The 10,810-nt window shown below is 29.2% G+C and overlaps 2 protein-coding genes across 2 annotated transcripts; one reads left to right on the forward strand and one right to left on the reverse strand.

Moving 5' to 3' along the window:
* Positions 1-716: 716 nt before the first annotated feature.
* LOC113797866 (uncharacterized) lies at positions 717-9,382 on the forward strand. Its single transcript, XM_075825177.1, has 5 exons — positions 717-2,476; positions 3,963-5,109; positions 5,333-7,775; positions 7,846-8,322; positions 8,383-9,382. Exons 2-5 carry the CDS (start codon positions 4,228-4,230, stop codon positions 8,625-8,627), a joined length of 4,047 nt encoding a protein of 1,348 aa, XP_075681292.1. The 5' UTR covers positions 717-2,476; positions 3,963-4,227; the 3' UTR covers positions 8,628-9,382.
* On the reverse strand, positions 9,366-10,609 carry Vha13 (V-type proton ATPase subunit Vha13). The gene is made up of 4 exons (XM_027348508.2): positions 10,505-10,609; positions 10,213-10,370; positions 10,019-10,152; positions 9,366-9,945 (listed from the first exon to the last, which is right to left on the reverse strand). Exons 2-4 carry the CDS (start codon positions 10,273-10,275, stop codon positions 9,780-9,782), a joined length of 363 nt encoding a protein of 120 aa, XP_027204309.1. The 5' UTR covers positions 10,276-10,370; positions 10,505-10,609; the 3' UTR covers positions 9,366-9,779.
* Positions 10,610-10,810: the final 201 nt, after the last annotated feature.

A 10,810-nucleotide genomic window follows, 5' to 3' on the forward strand; every position in this document is an offset into this window, starting at 1 on the left:
TATTGCAATTGTATTTTTTAAGATTTCATTGTATACAAAGTAAGTTGATCGAATACAATCAAGTTAGATATGTCGCCTTTTGCCGTTGGTGTGTATATGCGTGGCTGTTGGTTGATATCCGTAGGTTTGGTCTTTGTTTTGGTTGATAATTGTATATATATGATGATAGTATGTGGTATCTTTGTGTCTGCGTGTCTTGTATGTATTTATCGTTGATGCGCCGAATTTATTTGTATGTGTATCCTTATGGTAAATATGCTCAAAAGAGTCTATCTAGTTTTTTTTCATATATTCCTATATAGAATAAAATAGCATTAGGTTTAATTTTCTGTTTTCTGGAATCTATGGTTTTGTTTTGGTTATTTTTTTGTTTTCTGGTTAACTACTGCTATCGTTAATATTGTTGATATCAGTTGATAAAAATGATTGAATGAATTTCATCAACATCAACAACAACAAAAAAAAACAAACGTGAAAATAAATATCATTAATTTTAACCATAATCAGATCAAAACAATTATAACAACAAAAGCAAAATAGAATTATTATCATCATCATTCAAAAATTTTGTTGAGAGAGAAAGAAAAATGTTTACAATCATCATCATTATCAATAATCATTGTATGTTTATCTAATTTTTTCATCATTTGTTGTTCATGATGTTTGATTTGTGTGTGTTTCCATTCTGGTAATAAATCATCCTTTTTTTCAAATAATAAATATGATTACTATTTTATTCTCTTCTCCTATTTCCTCTGGTAACATTTTTCGAAACCGAAAAAATAGAAAACAAATTGTATCGATACATTTGATCGATATTAATAATGATTTTTTTTTGAATGATGTGATCAATGAACGTATGAATGCATCAAGGCGACAAGAAAACAAAACAATCCTCACAATATTGTGACAATCAATTTGTGTTGAAAAATTAACAAATCCTGTTTTCGATTTGTCAACGTCAGCAGAAAAAAAATTTCCATTTTGTTTTGTTTTGTCGACAACAACAACAACAACAAATTGACAAAACAAATTAAATTTTTTGTTGCATTCATCGATTTTGACAATTTTATTTGAATTTAAAGTTTTTAGCTGAAAAAAATTTGACCAAAAAACAAACTAATACAATCAAATTACATGTATTGCGTTCACCTGTTGTAGGCGTCATCGGTTTCATCACCTGGTTTTTATCATTTCCTTTACATCAAACAAACCGAGTTTCTTTTTGTGTACTAATTAATAATGATGACAAAATAATGACGTGAAGAATGAATGAAATCACAAATTCCGACTAAAATCAATTTGATGCTAATTTTTCATTAACTAACAGATTATACAGATACATAATACCATTCAAAAAAAACTACTAGCCGGCTAATTTGATTGGCTTTTTGGCTTGTTGGTTAGCTTGTTGTTGTTATTGTTTTCTCATCAAAAAAAGCTAGCTCACCTTGAAACGAAAAAAAGCAGAAGTAAAACGAAACACCTGATTTTTCTTTTCAATCAATCCTTCGGTTGTTTGTGTTTCGTCTTCCTAATTCATCATCAACATTATCATACAAATAAAATATCGACTCGTAAACACGTAGAATTTAATGACAACAACAACAACAACAGTATTATTAATGAGGAACGACGCCCATTTTGGGTGAACGCTAACCAACATTATAATCAACAACCTAATACAAAGATTTCGTCATCGAGTTTTTAAAACATCTTGTTTTTGGTTGTTTTTGTTGTCGTCGTTGTTATGTGTTTGTATGCAACTAACCAAAATCCTTTTTTTCATAATTATGATGATGATGATGATGATTTACAATGTAATTGTATAAATGTCAAATAACATCAACAATACAAAAAATAGATGTTTTTTTAAAAAAAGAAAACATTTCGTAATTATCGTCTAAACTGTTTGTTGCTATTATTGTCGTCTTTAAAAGAAAAAATGATAATAATCATAATGGAAATTATGATGAAAATCAGCCATATTAACATTATCATTATTTTCGATGCAATAAAATCTTAATAAAACGTAAAAAGAAAATCCTCATCAAACATTTGGCTTCAAAATGTCGAAAAAGAAACGAATGAAAAAAAGGTTGTTTTATTTGTTGTGATTATGTTTCGAATAACAAAAACGAATGAATAAATTGTTGTTTGTTCTTGTTTTGTTGTCACAGTTGAAATGTCATAGTTTAGAGAGAAAACAAAAGTTACCATCGATCATCGTTTCAACAATCCAAACAGATTGAGTAATATAACTGTTTTTTTTTTGGGAAAAAAATATGAAATTTATTTGAAAACTTATTGGTGAATATTTGTTCATGTTTATGTAAGTGTGTCCGCCCGCGATTTTTTGATTCATCACGACAATTTCTTCGTTCCAAATTCTGGTCCAAATTCTGGCCAAATTGTATAGATATTTTGTCTACGTCAATCGTTGATGAAGAAATTTTTCTGAAAAATAAATAAAAAGGTTTGTCTCCGAAATTTTTTTTTTCACCATTTTTCTTAAACTACTTGAGCCATAAAGTTGTTTCTTTCGTTTTTTTTGTATTTGATCCAAAATAAAATTCAGGCGTGTTTTTTAGCGATATTAGCTCAAAATTAAAAATAAATGTTGCGTGAATTTGGGCGAATATTGACCGAATATAAATTAGCCTATTATTTCTTTTTTTTCATTATTTGATAAACAGTGATGACAAAAATAATCTCGAATTTTAAAAGGGGATTTTCATTATTTTCAAATTATTTTTTTCTTGTTTTGTTTCCTGTTCATTATAAAACATCAAGATGAAAGCATGTATGTAGAGCAATATATTTGAATAATGATATGAAAAGAATTTCCGTTAAATATTTCCGATTATTTCCGAATATACCATGGGTGATGATAATGATTATTCCGGACAAGCGGTTTCGAATCCTATTAAATGTTTTTTTACTTTCACCTTATTTTTTTTTTTTTGTCATAAGCAAATTAAGAAAACGATTTTATTCGTTACATTGCATACTAATGCAACTATTTATTTTCAACACTAAACAATTCGTAAGGCTAGTCATTCATTTGAATTGAATGAAATTCTCGGAATATTTCGTTGTCGAAATATTAGTTTTTTTTACCATTTCTATATGTTTATAATTCGTCTACGTCATTAGTTAACGACAATTTTTTTAAATGAATTTTATTCGCCATTTTTTTCATCGATTTTATCGACATGTGAATGAAAAAAAAACACAATGTGTGCATGTGGTTTCTAATGTGTTCCATTGTGATGGAATGATAATAATTTCATCAAACATAAAAAAGTTACTTGGTCTCTAAGCTACTTATCATTCACATTGCTCATAAACAAATTTCCATGGATAGAACACAATCGGTTATTTTATTAATTAATCAATATATTGATAGTTTTCAATCTATTTAATTATCTAATTATCATCGACGTATTATTTATTGGATTGTATTTATATTATTCGTCTCAATCATTTCGATAATAAATCTAACCTTTCAACATATTTTTTTCCAAATGACAATTTGACGTCATACGAATGACAGAAAATTTTCCCCTTTTTAATAATAGTAATTATGATGAATTTCAATGATGGTTACAGAAATCATTTTATATTAATGTCAATCATTTTTAAAAAATTGAAAATTTTGTTTGGGTTTTTCCCATCAGGTTCCAACTTATCTGCCAATCAATCAATCAATTACTGAATGATTAATATGTAATTATATAACCTGGAAAAAACGGTTTAGGTCCAAAAAAAATTGTCCATTCTTGTTTCATTGTTGAATATTGAATTTTTTTTCATTTTGATTTGTCACTAATGATGAACATTTATACAATGTTAATAACTTTTTTTTTCAATTCATAAAATTATTTTCCTCATTAATGGTTAATTTTTTTCATTCTTTTTTTCCTGTAATTTTTATCCAATCTCCTTTTCCTTCTCATTAGGAATTAATATTCATCATGATTTTATCTATAAACCGATTAAGTATTCAAAACAAGAAAAACGAAATAGACATGTCATGATAGATCATGAAAAACAAATAACAGTCAAATCACCGTTAATTTGCAATTTTATTCAAACAATATAGCTCACATGTATCACATTTATGTGTTGAGTTCTTCAAATTCACAAAGCATTTTTTGTTATAAAAAAAATTCACCACAGTTTTTTAAACTATATCGATTATGAATTGATGTGTATAAAAAAAAGATGGCCAAAAAAATAAGCATCAAATTTACTCCCACATCACAGCAACAAAATAGATCTTCATTATCACCGCCAGGTACGCCCACTGAATTATCATTAATGGGTAGCCCGTTTGATGATTTTGCAATCACTTCCGAAGATGATCTTGGTTCTGTACAATTATTTTCAATCACTGATGAAGAAAGTGAAGATAATTCCGAATCAATTGGTGATCCAGATTGTCAAAGACAGTCACAACAGTTACATCAGCAACAGAATAGACAACCACCAAAAGTTGAAGATGAAATCGATATGATTGATGCAAAAATTAGACAGGAAAAGAAAAAAGGTTCAGGAAATAAAATGGATAAATTTATGAAACATTTGCAGGAAGCTTTAACACCATCATCATCATCATCATTATTGAATCAAGATTCATCCAAAAATCCAATCAAGCATGATATAGAATCGGAGACAACAACATCATCATCATCATTATTATCATCATCGACGACTAATAATCAAAATTCAACAAGTTGGTTGAATGATATAAAATTTACCAATCTGGTCAATTTAAATAAATTACGTAATGAAAAGCAACAACAAACAAAAATTATGCAATCAGAATCGATGGATAATTTTTTTGATAATCAACAACAACAACAACAATCACAACCAACAACAACAGGTTCAACATCGAGGAAAATGTCGATGGCTATTGGAGTAAAAAATTATAACCATCCAATTTCAACATCATCATCATCATCACTATCGACAACAGCAACAACAACAACGATGACGACAACGGCAGCAACAACAACAACAACGGTAGCAGACGCTCCTACAACAATTATGATGATGACGAACACGTTTTCCTCTATCGTGGACGCAAACGGACAAATTATGGTATGATTTTTTTTTGTTGCTCATCATTTTGATAGTAGTTGTCATGATTATTGGAATTGAATTCAAATGATGAAAAAAAGAGTAAATGGATAGTTAGTGTGAAAACATTATTATTTTATTCATGCTAAAGTATTACTATGACAAGAATCATTAGATGATTTTTTCGACTAAACATTTTTACTAATAAAAAATTTACAATTTTTTAAATTTTTGTTGTTGATAGGTATCATCACCATCGAATGACAATAATAGTGAAGATTATCAACAACAAGTGCCCAATGAATCATCGGATATTTCATCGATAACTATGACAGCTGAAACAACGAGCAATAGTAATGAAAATATGGCTAAAGAATCAAAAGATAAACCACAAAAATTAAAAGATATGTTCATTGGATTGAAATCTAATTCCGGTGAATCATCTGCAACTAAGAAAAAATTTACATTATTTGATAAGAAAACATTTCAACCGAAAAACAAACAACAGCAACAATCACAGGATACGCAACAAGATTTATTCAATAAATTGATCTCTCCTATGCGAACAACAACACCATCACCAACGGTACCGGTACCATCATCATCAATTACATCGGCCTTATTATCACCGGTTCAACAGCATTCAATTACATCGCCTTCATTTTCAAATTCACAAGTATTGTCTAATTTTCTTGCTACATTCACCAATGCATCATCATCATCGGCAAAAGTATCGTTTACAGCAAATACCGATTCCAATAATATAGCAGGTTGTACAAGATCTGCATCAACCGAACATGTTGATACGATTGGTGGTTATAAAAATAAATCCAATAAAATGACCAATAGTAAATCAATGATGACATTCCGTAAAGCAACAAAATTCGAAGATAATAATAACAATAATAATAATAATAATAATGTCAACAATGTCAACAACAATATTAATAACATCAACAATACAATAATCAATGATGATGAAGAAGAGAATAATCAATTTGGATTATTACCAACATATTTATTGACCAGTACTTTAGCCACACAGAATCCAACATTAAGACGACGTACAAAAAGTTCACCATTAAGAAATCGAACACCGACACCTGATGAAACAATTCATATGGGAAAACCATTTGATCATCAGCAATTTATTCAACAAAAACGACAAAAACATCGTCTTTCTGATGTTAGTCATTCATCATCATCATCGTCATCATTACCATCATTGAATGATGACTTAGTGAATGAAAAAAATTTTGATACAACTCTTGTCAATAATGAAAATCATTATCATAGTCATCATCATCATCATCATCAACAACCACAGCAACAAAAACAACAACAACAACAAAAGAAAAATGTTATAAATCAATCATTATGGTCAAAGATGACATCATCAATCACATTTCAATATTACCTCTTTTTATCTATGGCTGTATCATCCGGATTCTTTATTTGCATATCACCATTACCTTCATTTATAAATGGTTTCATTTTTGGTTTTTTGATGACATTTTTCATCGTTACAATAGGCATTATTTATTTGGTTGCCAATTTTTTCCTGATTAAATCTGATGATCCTAAACGTGGTGATCAATCCGGAAGATCTGAAGGTTTAGGATTAAAACGTACTAAATCAAAACGATTACCCTTTAATGTTTCTTCAACGATACCTAACAATGATGGTATTATCTATGCTGGATGGGTTTACGAATTTATTGGTGATTATATTGAACGTGAAAAAAATGGTTTTGTTTCTAGATTAGTCTATTTAGTTTTAAGCGGATCTAAATTGAACATATTTGTTCCTAGTCAAGAGATTAGTGATAAAAAATTGAAACAAATTTTATTAGATCCTACATCCGGAAACAATCGAAACTTTGCTTTACAATCGCAAAAAGTGATCGATTTTTCTCGTATTCATCATAAACGTATTTGCCTTTATTTAACCAAAAATGTTCGTAATCAACGTAAATATATTTGGAGTAAAAAATATCCCATTTGTATTGAATTCAATGAAGAGATTAGACAAGATGATAATTTAGATAATTCATTTCAATCAGCTTCACCAACACCCATATTATCTAAACTGGTCATATTTGCTCGAACATGTCGTGAAAAAGAAGAATGGTTTTGGGCAATTAAAACATCGATTGATTCCATAATAAGCTCAAGCAAGAATTCTATATCGGTTCGTGGATCGAATAATTCGTTGAATGATTCACCAAGTGAATCTAAAACCTATTTGTTTGTCGCTTCGACCGGAGAATTTAAACAAACTGATCCAGAAATATTAGTTACACAGCAAAATAATCATCATCATCATCATCAACAATGTCTTCACATATTAACTCGTCGTCTAAATTATTCAAATTTTATGCGCACAAATATCTTAAATGCTGAAGGAATAGGACCAGGTAATCCAGGAATGATGACAGCATTAACCTGGTTCAATGTTCTTCTTAATCGGCTTTCGTTCGATATTCTTAACAAACCGAATTGGAGTGCATATATAGCCAAAAAATTGCAACGTAAATTGCGTAGACTACGATTGCCATATTTTATGGAATCGTTAACTATCACCGAAATAGATATCGGTACCACATTGCCCAAATTTAATTCAGTGCCTTCGGTACCAACCGTTGATGATGCCGGTCTTTGGATTGAGTTCGATGTTAACTATTCAGGTAAAGAATAAAATAATGTTTTAGTTAAATTATAGCTTTGCTTTTTATATTCATCATATGAATTAAACAGGCGGTTTCACAATGACCTTAGAGACAAAGATTAATTTACTTAAATTATCGGCTAACGTAGAGAATTTTGCCGATGTTTCACCAGCTTCGACACCAAATGATTCACCCAAATTGACACAAAAAATTGGCGGCAAATATTGGAGTGGCTATCGAGCTAAATATCGTAGCAGTGCTATTGGTACACAAAGTCCAGCACCTGGAACCGAATTGAATGATGAATTTTGCGATGATCATTCTGATCTTGATTCGATCATAACCAGTTCAGAAGATGAAGAACCTGAGACGGCTCCAGCAGCGCCAGATGATGCCGATACAGATGAAAAACAAAAGAAATTGATCAGATTCGTCGAAAAGATTGCTTCCAATCAATATTTTCAGAAAGCAAGTCAAATGAATTTTGTAAAGAAAGCTTTGGAAGGCGTATCAAATATGTCTATCATGTTGACCGTTCAAATTAATTCACTAAATGGAACATTAGGTATATTTATAGTTTGTTTGATCAATATGAAAAGAATTTATAATTATTTTATTTCAATAGCTATCAATATACCGGAACCACCTACTGATCGTCTTTGGTATGGATTTCGTAATGATCCATCATTTTCGATAACAGCCCGCCCAAAATTAGGTGATCATGATCTGAATCTAAGTTATGTAACAAACTTTATTGAAAAGAAGCTTCGTAATGAATTTTTCAACTATTTTGTGATTCCGAACATGGATGATTTTTTCATTCCATCATTAAACACTGGCATTGAACAGTATATCAACGTGGTGCCTTAGCTACACAAACAAACAAACACACATACAAATTTTAATTAATATTTTCATCTAAAAAAATATAGTTAAACAAATTTCATTCGTATCTCAGGATGTTCACATCCATAGACACACACACACATCTATACACACTTAAATGTCTCATTATTGTCCACATTTACATTAACAGTATCTAAGCATCTTTCTTAATTTAAATGATTGATTTATCATCATTATAAAAGAATCAACTTAACAACAACAAATAGACAAAAAAGAAACATCTTTGTAATCATAATCAGAAGGAACAATTTTTTTAAATACACAAAGACATAACAAAGAAACCAGAACCAGATATATGATGTTAAGTTTTATTTTGTTGTTTGAAATGATAATTATTATTATGGTCCATTGATTATTGTTAATTGAATTTTTCACAAAACATCTATACAATCATACACACTTACACAAAAACATTGAAAAATGTGGCAAAAGTGAGACAATAGTTTAAATTATGTTGTTGTTTTTTTTTTTGATTTTTCGTTTCTAAGAAAAAAAAATTATTCTATCCAATGAAAATGGCCGACCCAAAATTCTTTCATCAAAACTTATCTGCTTCAATTATTATCGTTATTTCTTAATTCGATTATTATTAATAATTATGGGCCATTCATTTTTGCTATTAATTCAATAAATATTCACCTGTGATATTCACACATCATTATTTTGATATTGAATGATGGCGAAAAAATAAAAACAAATAAATTATATTCAAAAAATTGTTTCAATATTTTATATTTTATTCCATTCAAATGGTCAATATGCTAGATAATTAATGCACACACACACACCGGAATAAAGTAAAATGAAAAAAAACAAGAAATCTTGATTAAGAAATATAAGCTACATTAAAAGTGTAGGGAAAGAAAATGAAAAAAAAACTGACAGGAAAAAGCTACAAAATGTGGAATACAATGATTTTTGGTTTGTTAAAAATTTTGTTTTTTTCCCACCAACAATCAAATTGGTTAATCACATGAAAACAATTAAAATAGACAACAAAGAAAATAAACACAATGTAAGTAATGATGATCTGGATAAAATAATTTTTTGGATATAATTCAATTAATTAATGGTATGTATTGTTGAAAGAAAATGAATAAAATCGAAATATCAATCCTAAATCTCCGTAAGACGAAGATTGGTATGTAGTTTGGGCTGTACATCGCATATAACACGTGTAAGAAGATCTTTAATGACAATTTCTTTGGCTCCCGTCACCGTTTTGGTCATTTGTTCCAATTTGATCAAAGTATCCTGTTCGATGGATCCTTTAATTGTATCCCTTTTGGATTTTTTTCGAATTTATAAAATATAATGATTTGTATTCATTACATACATTAAAATATGACACTTACATTGAACCCATATGTTTCGATTCATATTCACGGAATGCATTTTCTCGTTCATTACGGAATCGTTCAATCTCGATCAATGCTTCTTCTTTAGCCTGTTTAAGACGGCGGGCTTTCTTTTTTCTAGCTTCTTGAACCTGGGAAATATTTCATATTTTTTTTGATTTTACGGATGAAATGAATCATTGACCACTTACTTTTTCGGCTGCCTTTTTCTCAGCCATTAAAAGTTGTTGAATGCCTTGTGTTTGACTAGCCATTTTTTTACGTTTGAATAATTGTCAATTGTTGAAACAAAAGGTTCAAAGGTTCGATTTTTTCGGCTCTTTTGTAACAAATGGGAAAAACTCGTTGTCTACAAATTGGAAAAGAAAACGAAAGCAAATTTGTATAATTGTATCAGAAAAAAAACTAATTTATTTTTTTCACTTGTAAAATCCTGAAAAACACACATTCATAAAATTTTTCTTTAAAAAAAAATCCACTCACACAAAACGCCCAACAAAATTTTGTTTTTTCGTTTCGAACGATCAAAACACAATAACACTATCGTGGAGTCATCAATAAAAGCTGTAACATTTAAATAATGTAGAGGATATATAGGTAGTAGTAGCATTAGATTTAATTCGAATCGAATATAATTTCGTTCCAATATGCATATTGTTTTCATTCCAATAATTCAATGCTACTACCACTATAAGGATTTTTATCAATATATATACACTGTGTTCATCATCATCATTAAACATTCCGAAATATTATTTTCTTTTCCATTTTTTTTGTTTTGTTTGTTAT

This window comes from Dermatophagoides pteronyssinus, unplaced genomic scaffold (assembly GCF_027571235.1).
Source record: "Dermatophagoides pteronyssinus isolate colony J.1.1.1.1 unplaced genomic scaffold, Derpt_VIB-CSIC_2022.12 sq0003, whole genome shotgun sequence".
In the NCBI taxonomy this organism is placed as follows: domain Eukaryota; kingdom Metazoa; phylum Arthropoda; class Arachnida; order Sarcoptiformes; family Pyroglyphidae; genus Dermatophagoides; species Dermatophagoides pteronyssinus.